The 17122-nt window shown below is 45.0% G+C and overlaps 1 protein-coding gene across 2 annotated transcripts in view; it reads left to right on the top strand.

Moving 5' to 3' along the window:
- Positions 1-301: 301 nt before the first annotated feature.
- EML1 (EMAP like 1) overlaps positions 302-17122 on the top strand; it is an 821887-nt gene continuing 805066 nt past the window's right edge. The window contains exon 1 of one of the 2 annotated variants that reach the window (XM_069637821.1): positions 302-465. In XM_069637821.1, coding sequence (XP_069493922.1) covers positions 435-465 — 31 coding nt within the window. In that variant the 5' untranslated portion in view covers positions 302-434. The remainder of the gene's footprint in view (positions 466-17122) is intronic. The other variant, XM_069637826.1, reaches the window with a different exon arrangement.

The following is a 17122-nucleotide window of genomic DNA, read 5'->3' as shown; positions in this document are numbered from 1 at the left end:
GCATTATTTTTCTTTCACATCTACAAATTAAATAAGTAAGATGGCCTTAGTATTTATGGCGTTGCCGCCGGCAAGTCGATAGAGTTGCCTGCGGGTGGGTCTTAAAAGTGGCATGCCCCTTCCTAAATATTAACATCCTCTAATGTCCTTCTGTAGTCCAGTGCCGAGGAACCTCCAGGGGGAGGGACGGTCACAGATATATCCGCCAATAGCAGCCCGCTCTTTTGGCACCAAAACACATTCTTCCCTTTGCATCCCGGAAGGAGGAGCCGGACCGTGAATTGTTCCCATAAACTCCCAAGGTTGGGCAGATGTACACAGGAAGGATAGCCGTAAATATTTAGATTCTGTTGCTGGACCGAGCGGAAGACGCTCCCTTCGCCACTTCCCCCCCGGTGGTTTATCAAGAGCTGCAGCAGAGAACTTGCTTTCAGATGATGTCAGACTGCGAAGGACCGGCTGTGGGTAAGTGCCAAATTTATATTTATCCCGGTGCCGGGAAGCGCAGTCGAGTCTCAGGTTGCAAAACTGTACATATTGACTTGTTATCGAGCAAAGAATCCACGGTCGACGCAGATCAGGTGAGACCATATGGAATCCGGGTATCTGTGTGGATCTAGGTTTATTTTTAGGAAAAGGCTTTTTCATGAGAATTGACTGCATAGCTCAAGGTTAGAGTTTCACAGCTGACTGTTCCGCACAGTACGTTTCGCTGAGAGCAGCCTATCCTTCCCAGTAGTCTATAAATGGGAAGATGGGATTGCTGTCTTGAAAGGGATGCAGAGTGTGGTCGCGGAGGTAATGCAGTTATGCAGGGAGCCAGCCTGGCGCCAATTGATTTATCTCATTTGCGAGGGAGAAGCAAGACAAAACTCTACACGGGACCTGTGCAGGAGGCATGATCTCAAACCCTGGGATCAATGGCAGAGATTTGATCCTTACTCACTTACGCGCGCCTCCGCGCCTCCATGCAAGTACAGGGTCATAATCGATTTCGTGGGGAAAGAGGATTTTTGTCCTCTGAAATTGGCAAAGGATTTGTGAACCCACATTACAAACACACAGGGGTCACAGTAGTTGCTTTTGTTTTCTATTTGTTTATTTGCAAGAATTTAGAGCTTTGAGAACGATCTGTGTCATTTCACCTCACCGAAAGTCAACTCGATACATTTATCTGCAAGAATTCTATTTAAAAAAATTGATTTGTATGTATGTTTCACCCCAACACCTCACAATGTTGTTTTGTTTTTGTAAATGTGCATTGTCTTTTGTTAAGTAATATTCCTTGTTTTCCTCTCCATTTGATGCCCTTTTCATGCTGCTATTTATTTTTAATGATCATTTTAATATTAAAGAGACTATGCATCTTATGTTTAAATGATTTTTGGTTTTGAAATTTCGGTGAGCTTTTTATTTCACGGGAAATGTACTTTCTATTAGTTTGTCGTTCATTGAAATGTATGTCAAGCAAATGTATTTCATTGAAATAAATTGGGCAAAGAGGTAGGATGCGCCAATTCGTGTAAGGTGATACTAGCGTCTGGAGCAGTCGCAGGGCTGGGTGCCTTACGTTAGATAACATGTCATTCATCGCTGGCACTGAACGACATAGGTTACATATTTGCATTTATAATTTACGATATTTATGCGTAAGTACAGATGTGAGGTTAGGATGTGGATCATTGTAGTGGCAATCTCTGGCAAGGAAATGGGAGATCAGACCATATACCATTCCTTATTCCATGTAGCCATACCCCATCTGTACCGCGGCCACCTAGGAACAAGCCTGCGCACAGTACCCGGGCATTTCCTGACTGAACGCATCAACACAGCAGCAAACCACCTTGCATTTTCCCCTCTCTCCACCCTTCCATCGCCCACCCCACACCCTCTCTTTCTGATCCGCCAGATCGGCTGGGGATCAAGCGAATGGCTGCGGGGCATGGTCACCCAACACACAACCTCTCTTTCTGATCCGCCAGATCGGCTGGAGATCAAGCGAATAGCTGCGGGGCATGGTCACCCACCACACACCCTCTCTTTCTGATCCGCCAGATCGGCTGGAGATCAAGCGAATGGCTGCGGGGCATGGTCACCCACCACACACCCTCTCTTTCTGATCCACCAGATCAGCTGGAGATCAAGTGAATGGCTGCGGGGCATGGTCACCCACCACACACCCTCTCTTTCTGATCCGCCAGATCGGCTGGAGATCAAGCGAATGGCTGCGGGGCATGGTCACCCACCACACACCCTCTCTTTCTGATCCGCCAGATCGCCTGGAGATCAAGGGAATGGCTGCGGGGCATGGTCACCCACCCTCTCTTTCTGATCCGCCAGATCGGCTGGAGATCAAGTGAATGGCTGCGGGACATGGTCACCCACCACACACCCTCTCTTTCTGATCCGCCAGATCGCCTGGAGATCAAGCGAATGGCTGCGGGGTATGGTCACCCACACACACCCTCTTATTCTGATCCGCCAGATCGCCTGGAGATCAAGGGAATGGCTGTGGGGTATGGTCACCCACCACACACCCTCTTATTCTGATCCGCCAGATCGCCTGGCGATCAAGGGAATGGCTGCGGGGTATGGTCACCCACCACACACCCTCACTTTCTGATCCGCCAGATCGCCTGGAGATCAAGGGAATGGCTGCACGGCATGGTCACCCACCACACACCCTCTCTTTCTGATCCGCCAGATCGCCTGGAGATCAAGCGAATGGCTGCGGGGTATGGTCACCCACACACACCCTCTTATTCTGATCCGCCAGATCGCCTGGAGATGAAGGGAATGGCTGTGGGGTATGGTCACCCACCACACACCCTCTTATTCTGATCCGCCAGATCGCCTGGCGATCAAGGGAATGGCTGCGGGGTGTGGTCACCCACCACACACCCTCACTTTCTGATCCGCCAGATCGCCTGGAGATCAAGGGAATGGCTGCACGGCATGGTCACCCACCACACACACTCTCTTTCTGATCGCCAGATCGCCTGGAGATCAAGCGAATGGCTGCGGGGTATGGTCACCCACACACACCCTCTCTTTCTGATCCGCCAGATCGCCTGGAGATCAAGGGAATGGCTGCGGGGCATGGTCACCCACCACACACCCTCTCTTTCTGATCCGCCAGATCGCCTGGAGATCAAGGGAATGGCTGCGCGGCATGGTCACCCACCACACACCCTCTCTTTCTGATCCACCAGATCGCCTGGAGATCAAGGGAATGGCTGCGGGGCATGGTCACCCACCACACACACTCTCTTTCTGATCCGCCAGATCGCCTGGAGATCATGGAATGGCTGTGCGGCCTGGTCATTCACCACACACCCTCTCTTTCTGACCCGCCCGATCACCTGGTGATCAAGGGAATGGCTGTGCGGCATGGTATACATCTCAGTAACATAACATTGCATTATTCTCCTTGATATCTGCAGTACGACATCATTGCCGGAAATACCACAACACTATCTATCCTTTTCGGGAGTGAGGCAGCATTTAGGGAACAATATTGGAATGATTTCCTTTCATGTTGCTCATCAACTGTGATGTCATACTGTCCCTTATTTACAAAATCCATTTAAATAGAAATTGTAAAAAGACTGAAACAAATTTTGCACATTCTTCAATATATTAATTAACTACGCATTGCCATGACGGAGAATGCAACACTTTTGTTTGATGTGACATGTGTGAGACATACATAGGTCATTAAAACAGCCCGTGGCAGGAGTCTGCAATCTTTGGCTTCACCAATGTTTTGGGCTGAAACTCCCATCAGCCCCAGCCAGCATAGTCAATGGTGAAGGATCATGGGAGTCGTAGTCCAGAGCAACTGGAAAGCAACAGGCTGAAGACCCCTGGTTTATAGGTTTCTTAATTCGTAAATGGAATAATGTAGTATATTATGAATGGGTGATTTTATTTTTTATATTTTAGTTGGTTTTAATTTAGTGATGTAGTATGATATCAGATTAAACATGTATTCCCTTTGAAATGATTATATTTTGATTAATTAGTTTGCTGGTTTTGTACAGACCAAATAAGCTTATTTTCAAATTGGATTTAATGATCAATGCATGCTTAATAACAATGTCTTAAATGGAACCAACGTTCAGAGGCAGCGATAACGGGATCCTGCAATGCATAGTGTTTACTGCGCGCACGCCTTGCAACCGACCCGAATCCTCCTCCTCTTGCACCCGCCGTCACCACGCTGCAAGGTTCTCCATGTGAAATTGCTTTCTCTTCAAATTCCTGGTCCTGCTCTATAAATCCATTCATTGGGCCTGATCACGACTTCGGCGGTAACCCTTAAATCCGGCGGTAGCGCTAATACCGCCGGATTTAAGGGTCTGCCGAATCAGGGCTTCGGTGGATTTCGCCCCAGCTCTGAGCGGGGGGGAAATCCGCCGAAAATTCACGCTATTACCGCCGGCGGGAAATCCGCCGGCGGTAAGAGCGTGAAAATTCCACAGTGAGCCCAATGGGAAATGGGGCATTCCCGAATGGGCTCAATGGGGAATGGGGAATTACTTTACCGCCGAACTCATGATCCTGGCGCTATTAGCGCCGGCGGTAACGGCCAAGTCGTGATCAGGCCCATTGTCTTGCCCCCACTAACTCGCTGACTAGATCTCTCCACTCCTTGCCTCTCCTCCCTCTGCCACCCCCTCGGGTTCGGTGCCCCACTTTCCTCGTTCCCCCGGACTTCTCTCTGCCGGCCATCAAAGGGTTAGATGTTCATTCATCCCCAGTTTTTTTTCCGACACGTTTTTTTGCCGAAAATGTTTGGCCAAAAAAACTCATCACATTTTTTAAATGGTCGAAATGACACCCGATTCTTGAATAAATACTTCTTTTTTATTTATTTTAATTTGATTGTGTTCTCCAACTGCAAATAAAAGACTTTTGATAGGGTTGCAGCGAAAAAACCCTTCTATTTTATTGCATGCCATACTGAAACCCAAACCCAGATTTCGAGTAAAAACCACGCGAGTCGTTCCTGACTCTTTACGGGCACCAGGATCCGCCACACAAACAGTACAAAGCAAAATGCAAACTATCAAAAATCTATCACTGATGAGTTGCAAGTCATCCTGGTTGTGTGTTGGCCCCAGAATAGGCGCTTAATTGCGGTAGGAATTCCTAATGCAGTGCCAGGCCATTAATTAGTGGGTGGCACCATGATGTGGATGCCCACTTTGTTAGTTTTCAACTGGCTAATGTCTAGTTAGCAGGGGCGCCGCCAAGGGGTGGCCAAGGGGGGCCATGGCCACCCTTATAAACATGCTGGCCCCCCCGTTGGCCCCCCCACGACAAAGCAAAAAATATATACTTTTTTTTTTTCGTACTGAACTTTGCATGGACAATAATTACATGCCCAGTGCAGTGCGAAAAGAAAAAAGTCTTTTTTTTGCTTTTTTTTCTCACGGGCCTGCCCTGCCCGCATTGCACTACTGGTCTGGAGTCACAGTGGCCCTGCCCTCCCCCCATTGATGTTTGCAGTTGCACATGCGCGGACAGACCCGGAAACACAACAGCCTAAGCGTGCGCATTTCTGCTTTGGCTGTGGCTCCTGCTTCCAGGCTCAGGCTGTGTTCCATCCGGGCAGGCACTGAAAAGGACTGGCAGACCTAGGCTGTGGCTGGGATCGAGTGATTCCATTCCATCCAGGCATTGGCAAGCATGTTGCATTTCATTAATACTGTGCATGCGGATGCGTGATTTTGATATGCTGTTGCTGAACATGTTGTATTTTATTAGTGAAATTAAATCTCTAGAGGAGGCACAATATATGCGATGGCGATGGCATTCACTTTGAAAGCTGTGAGCATTATTCATTTCCTAAAAGGTAAAAAGCAAAAGGCTTCACATCACAGTAAAATGTCACTTGGCTGTAAGAACAGCAGTGAGCATGAAGTCTTTGTTTTCTTGCCACTCTCTCCCTCTGAACTCGCGTTCCAGTCTCCGACATGCAGACATCTTCATACCTTGCAATGCTAACAAGCTTTTGAAACACTGTAGGTAATGTTCACATGACCCCATTCTATACTGGTGCTTTCAAGCCCTGGGGGGTACTATGACACCCTTAGTTGGATACGTTGCTACACACAACAAGGTGCACGTTTTTTTTGTGGCATACAGAAAGATTGTTTTTTTTTTTTTAATTATGGCCACAAAAAAAATACCACATTTGTTATGATCTGAACAGTTGATGCTTTGGGTGTTAGTAAATGCCTGCATTTGTCCTGAGTGCTTCTCTTTACAGGGAATCCTAGATACGTACAGAAAGAAGAGGCTTGGACTGGCCTATAGGGCAGTGTCTGAGGTTCATGGGATTCTATATGTGAAATATAAGTAAAGGCGAATAACAGTACACTTGATTTGCTTAAAAAGGCTGGGAGGTTAAGCTAAGTATGGAAGGAATGGCTAGTCACATATTCTTCTTGACGTTCATAAAACCGATATAGTGCAAACCTCGGCTTCTACAATACAAAGCGCCCATTCTACGTTCCTAATTAGCACAGCATTTCTTAGAACTGACATAAAATGGAAGGGGGTCAAGCTTTGCAGGGGTGATCAGATTGTAGTTGGTCTAGGGAAGATCAGGGTGTGGAAAACCCGGCAGAAAACGTTTTCCCAGATAACGAGGCGATCCTTTCTGGCACTGTTTATACAACTTTAACTAAAGCTGAATAAAAGATCTCAGGGAAGCAGCGTTGTTGTTTATCTGCTGACTAAGCAGTTGAATAGGTTTACAAAATTAAGAACATCATTTGACTGTCACCTCAGAGGCCCCGACAGAGATTTTATTTTCCCATCTGCTTGAACAGTTTAGAATGATGTTAAATGTAAAAGGTATTTGTACCGCACACCGTCACCAACGGAATTGGTCCCCAGGTGCTCTGGTGGATCTGCAAATGATAAGGTGGGATGGGTTAGTGAGATGAAGAAGGAGTAGGATAGTGAGAGGAGTGGTGTTCTGTTGGCAGCTTCAGCTCGGTATACACCAGATACTGAGCTTTGGTGCGGGTATCAGATCGGTGTCAGTCCATGTGTGCTGTTGCTCCGGCTTATGTGTTGTTGCAGTGTTGTGAAGTGCGTGCGGCTTGCTGTGCGAGAGATGGTTGTGTGAGTTTTTTGAGTGAGATAAGTATGCAGAGTTTGAGCTTATATTGGTTAGTGGGTTACCTGACCTTTAGCATGCTAACATTGACAGTTCTATCCAAGTGTGGACATGCCAACATGCACAATTCTGTCTAAGTGTGGACATGCTAATATTCACAGTTCTGTCTAAGTGTGGACATGCTAATATTCAAAGTCCTATCTAGATGCAACGCAGGCCAATATTCACAATTCCATCTAAATGTGGTGCGTGTTGGTCTTGACAACTATGTTACTATGTAATGCAAGGCAACTTCTACAATCCTGTCATGGATAGGCTCAGTCTGGTGGTTACAAATATTCCTGAGTGTACCTGGTGTGAGTCTATGGCGGTCCATGTTATTGGGAGGTAAGATAGATTGGCAGGGGTTTTCTGGAGTAGAGTAATTGCTCTACTCCCCACCCGTGCCACACTCACAGTTTTTGTTGGTGTCTGTTGGCTGCTGGCTTCACTGGCTTCCCCTGCTGACACCTGCAGACACATCTCGGAGCCGCCAATGTAGGAGCCGCCCTTAGCCACAGGGGGCTGCCGGGCAGAGGGCTGCCCTGGGAGAACCAGTGATGAAGTGTAGGTGGACCAATGAGAGCGGGCCTGCGTGGGTCGGGAGGCGGGAGGGAAGGGAGAAACAGGAAGAAGGTGCGCGGTGGGAGCGGGCTGCAGGGGACTCGAAAGGCCTCAGGGCCTCCAAGATTTCAAATTCAAGCCGCTCCTGGAGGGGGCTTTCTACTCACCGAGCTGGGCTGCAAATGGGCAGTGGGAACCAGGAAGGGGCTGCGGGGAGGAAGGGGACGCAAGGGCCTGCTCCTGGGCACGGGCCCGTAAACAAATGGGCAAATTTATACAACAAAAGGCGCTTTCAGAGGCACACACTCACCGCACTCCTCGGATGGCAAAATATAGCCCCTTTTACTTGCCCCGGCCCTTTTCTTGCTCCAATTCCTTTTCCTCCCTTTCACCCCTTTTCTCACCCAGTCGCTTTTAGCCCCTTCTCTTGCCACCAAACCCTGACATAGGCCCCTCCCCCGTTTTGCACGTCATTTTGCCCAGCTCGGTTGGTGTTTGGCCCCAAGAGCCCAGGCCAGACGCCCAGGCCAGACACCCAGTCTCGATGCTTCCCAGAATTACCAGGAACAGTCTAAACGTTGCCCTCAGAAATGTAATATCGTTAATCGCAAATACGTCTGGAAAGTTTGAGGGGTTATAGCTACATGTCTAGGAACAATGTCCGCAGCGATGTTCGCTGCCACAGGCTCCTGACTTCGAGCTGGAAGAATGGCCACGAGGTAGAGTATGATGACATTAGCCCTGCAAAGCTCTATGGAATAAGAGTAGAGCCCCACTCGAAAAAACATACAAGAGAAAGAAATGTGGTAATAATGCACATAGGGCAGTGACACATAGGACATAGCACACATCAAATGTGTGGATGTTATTTAGTGATTTACTGTGTCTGAGCTGTACTAGTGGCATTCTGCAGTGCCCTGACAAAATATTTAATTCTGATTTACTAACAAATACAGGTTGACCTCAATCAAACACAAAGGTAAATGCATGGATATTTTGAGATGTGGTATCATGACATGCTAATAGGTTTAAACAGTCTGATTCTGTTGACCACACATGTTAACGCTTGTTTTGTGTGTGCAAGGGTTTAAATCAGATATGGGAACAGTGAGGTGTGCAAACTGTGAACGTAGCGAATGATCATGCGACGCAGTATTTGCTTTATATTTCTCATTATGTGGGTTGGGGAAAGGGTTTGAGAGGCTATAAGGCGGTTGTGGCTCTACCGGCTGGGTGATACGTACAGCAGGAGTAGGTTGCCTGTGCTGTTCAGAGTGAGCATATTTTATTTCTGTGGCATTGCAGTTTATTACTGGTGTTAAGGCCAAGTATTCTTACATTGGGGTGGGGGCATTCGTGCTGCCTGCAATGCTGTTTTTTTTACTCTGGCATGACGTTTTACTGCAGTTAGGGAGCAAATACAACATGAGTGTTCTTATATGGGGAATGGGGGATTTGTGTAGCCAGCAAGGATATATTTTCTTATTGTGGCTTGGCTTTTTTTCACTGGCATTAAGGCAAAGCCAACAGGAGTATGCTCTTACATGCAGATACTGTGTAATGAAAGAGCCAGCATAAAAACATGCTTTGTCATAGTATCCTTACTGGCATTATGAACAAAGCAAACATGAGTATTTCCTATGTGGGAATAGTGCCATATATAGGTGCACCAGAATGGACATTTGTGAGCACAATCAATATGAAAATGCTTTTTTAAACTCGCAGAGTACTGGCATATGGCGGACAAAGGCATTATGAAAATGTGTTTGAAAATGTTCCTGTGCATGGTGGCTTGGCTTGTTTTTTTACTTCAGTAGGCGTGTTCTCAGTAAATGTTTTGCTCCTTAAAATCGATGTGCTCCTTTAAATTAAAGCTACATATTTGTCTTTTCAAGTAAAAGTCGAACAACTATTCTGTTTGACGAACAATAAATTGCCTAACATGCATATACACATCACATATTCCTTACATAGCACAAACAGATTGTGGAACTCAAAATGTTAACCGTACTGGTATTAGTCTATGTGCATCAGATACATTAATTAGTTAACTGTTAAATAATAAATGGAACTATATCAATATGCCATTCCTTAACTTTCATACATACATAGTTTTCAACTGGACTATATACTACATCGGCATAATAGATTTCCTGAAATTCAGTTATGTGTTTGTTTTGGTGTGCCACCCCAAGATTTCCTGTGGCCTCATCAGGCCACCCCTATGAGAAATGTCTGGAGGCGCCACTGCTAGTTAGGCTGTTGTTGTGGTGATAGTTCTTTATTTTTTGCATTTTTGTAAGGCTGTCCAACTCCAGGCCTCGAGGGCCGGAAACCTGATGGGTTTTCAGGATATCCCTCATTAATATTCATGATGAAAAATGTGCATGCATTTAGAATCATTGTATGCAAATATATCTCATGAATATTAATGAGGAGTATCCTGAAAATCCGACATGGATCCAGCCCTCGAGACCTGGAGTTGGACAACACTCTAGCATATCTTTTTCCAGCTCCAGATGGTCTTACTGTCTATGTGTATGTGTGTGTGTGTCACAACCAAGTAGTCAACAGCATGACATATACAAATGTTAAGTGCCAGGGAGGTGGGTGGATGTTTAAGGGCACCGGTTCAATATTTTGACTGCCTTTGGATTTCACAAGGGAAGGGGTACCCTTGTGACACTAGACGAAGGCTAGGACATTGCAAGCATCACTTTTGCTTTTAAAGGTGTCCTGGGGGTTGTCAATCAAGCTTGCTTCCATTGCCACCATTTGCCTCTAATTGAAGCAGGAACTTGAGGGAAAAGGAGGACCGGTTTCACAAAGGGGCTGCAGGACCAGAATGCATTTTGCTTCAGCTTGAAGGTCCCCTGGTTCACAAGGGGGACTTCCCTGCAAGATGAGGGGTTGGCCACAGCTAGCCCATCCATAAATAGTGCCCAGTGCAACCTCATACTCGTACATGGATTGATCCAATGCACCCACATGAGGGGAGGGATGGTGTTGGCCCCGTCCCCATGTAAATACAGGCAGTATAACCATGGTAATGGGCTAACCCACTAACTGCTGAGCTATTATGCATTCCTATGCAAAAAGGGTGAACAAACTCACCCTTAGGATACATCACTTTTTACATGTCCTTCCTTGTTCAAATGGGAACATAAAAATGATGGCATCTGGACTTTGCATCAAATGCATTTCCATCGAATGCATTTGCATCGAAATAATGTGCATTGAATGCATGTTCGTGGGGGGTAAAGGGTTAATTTGCGTTCTGGTGGGTTTTAAAGGGTGAAGAACGGGGGGGGGGGCTGGGTGGGGGACGCCCCCCCCCAAAAAAATAAAGAAAGAAATAAAATGCATTAGATGAACATTTTACCGATGCAAAAAATTCGATGCAAATGTACCTCGATGCAAAAAATTCGATGCAAAGACCATGAACCAAAAAGTATAGAAGTGCTGATGCTCCACATGAACATTTCTATTAATGGGCCTGGAAAAGCTGCTTGAGGTCTGTGCAGATCTCTGCCTGCTCTTCACCGGCCCTGCACCAGGAGCTACTGGGCCCAGCGACAAGTGGCACAGAACGGTATTGCTGAATGTTTCATTTTTTGTTCTGGCTTTTATGTATTAGGTTTTCTTTCTTCATATTTTTATGTGCACCTCTCCTTTTCACTCCTCTCCTCTAAGTTCCTCTCATCTCCTATACTGGCCTTTCTCTCCATTTCTTTTTCAACAAACCAGATTCCACATGTGAAAAATAAAGAAGAGCAGCTACTAGTCTGTGCACCACAATCTTATCAGCAAATTATTGGCCATTATTCTTTCATTTTTTATTTCCATATATTTAAATTAGTTTAGGTGGTGCAAATCACTTGAGGAAATCGATAACCAGTACACAAACATTAATTTATAATTCAAAGTTAATGGTCAAGGTTATTACTATCAAGACTGAAAAACAGCTAAAATCTTTCTGAGACTGTGTTCAAGTGCCCAGTGTGAACCTATGCAGCTACTATGCTTTTCTAGTTTAAAAAAGTTTTTTTGAAAAACGATACCAACTTTTGCCACCAAACCATTGCATGAGGTGGAAGCCAAAATGTCTATTTCAGTAACAGTTGCATCCTTGCAATTACAATCGCTATAAAAATAAATCTCCTTTGGGGTGCAAGATTGGCCCTAGGTCAATCGGAAGGTGGGTAATTTCCAGTCAGGATTGCACTCACGCCGATATCCCTACAACAATCCTGTGTTCCATGCCGGCACTCACCAGGTAACACTGGGGGAGATCTAGAGAGACCAGGAAAGCTCCATTGTTTTAGATGATTAGTGATATGACACGATTAATTGGTTCTATGTTGTTTTATCTTCAGTTTTTTTCAATTCGTTTTTTGCCGAAACATGTTGACTGAAAAAACTCCTGAACATTTAAAACAAATATTTGGGGTTTTCCCTCCAATCCCCCTAATATATTCTCCCTATATCCCAGCCCATACCCCTTACATCCCCTTGCCCTCCTCCCATCTGTATTTTTAGATTAGTTTTTCTTTGAAAAACCTTTGGCAAAAAACTATTCGAAAAATATACTGGCAATGAAATAACTGCATACCGATCAATCTACTCCTTTACAATGATGTAAACTAAATGTGTTAGCTGAAAGTATCAGATGCCCGAAGGGTGCCAGTGGTGTAATGGCTGCCCTCTTGGGGAAATTGTGGTAGCGCATCAATTCATTTAACACAGAGAAATAGAGGCCTTGTCGTATAAAGTGCAACAGCGATGGGCCCCATTTAGTGTGGATGATGAGCACATTTTCACTGACACGGCATGGACCTGAATAAACAATGCTCTGACCAGCAATTGTAAGAACCATACTTTTTGCACTTTTTTTGTCTGTGCAAATATTGCTGATAAACTGCCCATCTCTGGTGCAAAGCCCAGAGGCTTTACCCTGAGCACTTTTAATGAACCAAGAGGATCTAACTAGTCTCAATTCATTCAAATTGATATCTGGAATAGGATAGTATATGTAAGAAATTGTCTTGTGGTATTGTAAACATTTCTTCAATTTGCTCTAAGAGAACAGATTGTCCAGTCGTCAAACATTCTCTCAAAGTTATCCTTTTTTTCTAACTCTGTTTAAGCCAGGCATTTTCAAATGTCGGCAGTAGAGCCGTATCTTTTGAAATCTTCTGGAATTCACGTCCCTTGGGACCTTCTAATTTGAAGGGAAAATAACATACTGATATTTAGGAAACATCAACATTTTAACCAAGTTGTTACTGTCCGGCTTCATCATTGGAAAATGCTGCCACCTGTTAAATACGCCTCAATTTCTCTTGGTAATTTGGTGAATTGTCACTGAACCAGCCCCGAGGGATTTAAACAAACCCCGCCCTATAGGTGCGTACCTTTTTCCAACTCTGAAATGCTCAGGCATGAGGACGGTGCAGCGGGATAGAAAAGGGAATCAATAGCTATTGACTATCGACTATCGGCATATATTCCAGTCAGAAGATCTGAGTGACTTCATCTGCGCCTTGAAACTTCACTGTCTAGGAAATGTTTCTAGGAACTTCTTAGCGGATTCTATCCCCATAGTTGAGTTCTAGAGACCTACAATTCTACATTATCTGCAGAAATGATCCTGCACAGTATGAAATAACTCGGGTTTTAAAATATGCTATTAATGCATTCCAGAGTATCCTTGTATCGACCGTGCCATCATTCATTTAATAAAAGAAGGGGATCTCTAAATTGACCTTTTCAAGAAAATTGGGATGTCAGGCAACTTGTGTTGATCAATTCCTGGTTGGGGGGTCTGCAAATGCCTTCCTTAATTTTCAGCCGTATGGGAGACCAATCCAGATCTACGATCTTCTCACCGCTCCCCTCCACCTTTGGAATTAGGCCGTGTCAGTCGAACACATGAAGCATGGGCATATTCACGCATATTGCTAGGTCTAAAAGGAGTCAAATAAAAACTCCTTTCTGGTTGTATTATGAAGACTACTACATATCTTGCTAAAACCAAACATGTGTGGATGCCGTGCTGGTTGCCTGTGACATCCCGAGGAGCTATACATTCAGGGATCTGGTGCAAAGTTGAAATCTCTATGGATGACCAACTCTGCTGCCCAGCTACCCTTTTCTTCTGTAACTTCTAAATCTCTCACTGGTCATCTGTGCTTGGCTCTTAAATTTGACATACGAAGAATCTCAGCTCTCACGATCGTTATTTGAACACGAATCGTGGCCGATCGTCATCCAGGACTAGCATTTTCATGGGTGTCCATGATTGGTGCATTCAGTACCAGAATGCGACACACTAAGTGGAGAGTACCTCCTGGGTAACCTCCTATCTGAAGTTTGAATTTGGTGTTCTTGCAGGAAACACAGAACATACATTTTGCCTTGAACATACTACCAAATCCGGAGTCTTCTGAGCATTCACACCATTGACACTCTAGCCTCAAAATAGTACATCTCTATGTAAAATCCTATATACATAGTTAATACTTTTTTACCTAAAACATTACTCCCCATGTCTCCTCTCCCCTATCTCCCAAGCCCATGTTCACGTTGACCCACCCTTTGGTGTGTTTGTGTACATTTCACATAACAAAGTCTCCTCCTACCGTCATCGCCTTCGAGTTTTCGCCTCCGCCCGAGCTAACCTCTAAATCCACTTTCATGCTTCTAGAGTGCTGGTGCATAGTATAAACTTTCCCTGGCCCAAAACATAGAGAACCCAACCCTCTAAAGTATGCAAAGTGCTAACGTGCCTAAAGTTTCTAATTCCAACAACAATTATATCAACCCTTGACCTTCACCATTTACAGTACCAACAGGTCGGACCAGGATAGAACATGTTTTAACGTCGGAAACAATGCAAGACGCACTAATTCAGTGCACATAAATCCTAAAACAAATCCCATAAAAAAAGGCATTACCTAAATTTCATTCTCCTTTCCCAGCCTTATTGCTGCTGATACAGAAATTATTTCTAAGCTTCTATGTGATTTTCTCAAATGTATTTAATCGAGGGAGAATTGGTCGAATTTTCTTTTCTTTCTTTAGGGACATTTGACCACAAACGTATGTGGTGGGAGACCCCCACACAGCCCCTTCATGCCCACCTACCTTGATCTACCTTTTATATTATTACCCTAACCCAACCCCACATACATTTGGGATAAAATGTGGCAGAAAACATTTGACCAATTCTTCCTCGATGAAATCTACTGTGGCCAAACCTCCCGTTAACATATATTCTAATACTCTAAACTGAACCAGAAGGATCTTGACTGCTTCCTAATGTCCTCAATATGCTCACCTGTCTGTGCTAGTGAGGCGTGAGGCGTGAGGCTTGTTCATGCTGTCCTCAGTTAGAAAATTAGATTGGCAAGGGTTTTTTTGTGGGGTCAATCTTGGTTGCTTTGCGACCTCTTCGATCCTTGGTGTGAAGGTGTCGCGTGAGTGTGAAAGGGGTTTTCAGAGGTACCACTACCCCAACTCCGAGGTTTGTAAACATTTTTTAGTTTTTCACACATAAACTGCGCCACACAAAATACGGTTTTCAAATCATATATTTGTGGTTCACATTGAAGATGCAATATAATGATCTCCTGAAGGAGAGCCCTTATCGAGACACGTGTTTCGGCTTCTCAAAAGCCTTTTTCAATCTGGGCATATATCATGAGTCCCATTGGTATTGATTCCATAAGAATTGAGTTTCTCAATTCTTGCATATGTCACGGGTTATAATCCCACCTGCAAAGTTCTGGGCTGCAGTCTCCACGCGTCGGCTTTGGCTTCAGTAAAGCGAAATGGGAAGTTAGGAAATGGTTGTCCTTCGGAAGAGCTTTGGGCATATAGATAGCTTCCTGTAAAAAAGGTCTCAGCTCTGTTTTTACTCAGTGTTATAAACTCCTGGGAATTTGAGTATAATCACCCAACTCCACTCCACCGGGATATATTTCACCCCGCCCTATGTATTGGGTTGATGATAGCAGAAGGGGAGGGATAGGTAGATATTAGTGAGTGATGCAGAGAATCCGTAGGGGAGCTCTTGTGAGTCCTGAATGTAATCTTTGTGAGTTTGGATTTTGATGTATGTAAAGGTTTATGGTGAGAAATGCTGAAGTGAATGGCAAAGTGATTAGCCCTCTTCAATGGATCCAAATGTTGGAAATGCTGGAGACCATTATATCTAAGGTGTTGATTTGTGGACCCATGTGAGCAGCAGATTTGAAGAGAGAAGTGTCTAAGGGGCATCTTTCATTCCTTTGGTGTTTGTCGGCAACGAGGCTGAACTCTCAAAGGAGAATATTGGTCCAATTGGAGATTTTAGGCATGTGGGTCTGCAGCCAAGGAAGCAAGTCAAGGGCAGTGCAGGTGTGAGGGTGAGTCACGCACAGAAGCTTTCAAAGATGGTGGAAGGGAGGATGACAGTGCGAAAACAGCCAAGCAGTGTTTAACGTAACGTAACGGCACGGCCACCACACCACATGTGGTGCTGGGATTGATGCAGACGTTATTGACAACAGGCACAGGTTCATCAGCCATGTCTGTGGCTCAGTGGAATAATGAATCTACTAGAGGGGGGCCTGTGTTTGATCTCATGGTCTCAGGTTCGAATCCCGGCAGGCCCACTCAACCCTTCATCCTTCTGAGGTCAATAAAATGAGCACTATTAAGATGGGTGACAATAAACATCTAGTATCTGTCAATAGTGCCAAGATACCCCTCTGGGGGGGTGTGGCTTTACAAATACCCCTCTAATGTTATGTTCATCAAAGATGTGAGAGGGGGTAAGTGTGAGCCAGGTCTTTGAGATGAATAGCCATTCAATGTTCATTCTGGTGAAGTGATCTGATTTGTCGCATGAACATTTGTGCACTGAGCTGGCACTGAGGAGTGTGAGAGGTTAGAATTATGGGACTTGCTGTATATGTTCTCCTGCAGGAGCTTTGGGAAGGAAGTAGAAACTCAGTGTTTGTTTCATTGAGCATAAGCCAGCTTGCCTTCATCTAAGACTCAGCAAGGTTGATTTAAAATAAAGAAAATTGGTACAAATTGCCCATGAGTTTCCCAGAGAGTTTGCATATTATCTGTATAGGTTTGGTATAACACTTCTTCATTTAGTGTAAACCAAAAATAGCTAAGAAGGCAAACACAGTACAGGCACAAACGATGCAGAACTCCATAGTCAACTGTTCATTGGTGGAATTCCCAAGAACCTACCTTCACTCTTAAAGCTCTACTATTGAGGACAGATCAGTGTCAACCCTCGATCTTTCCTGGAGGATATAGTGGCCGCCTGTAACCAACACGGCCCACAGGTCCAGGAAAATCCACATGCCAGTCCCTTCTAGATCC

This window comes from Ambystoma mexicanum, chromosome 14 (genome assembly GCF_040938575.1).
Source record: "Ambystoma mexicanum isolate Mex_15411 chromosome 14, UKY_AmexF1_1, whole genome shotgun sequence".
Taxonomy (NCBI): domain Eukaryota; kingdom Metazoa; phylum Chordata; class Amphibia; order Caudata; family Ambystomatidae; genus Ambystoma; species Ambystoma mexicanum.
Note: the sequence above shows the minus strand (reverse complement) of the source record. Positions and strands in the feature narration are given on the sequence as shown.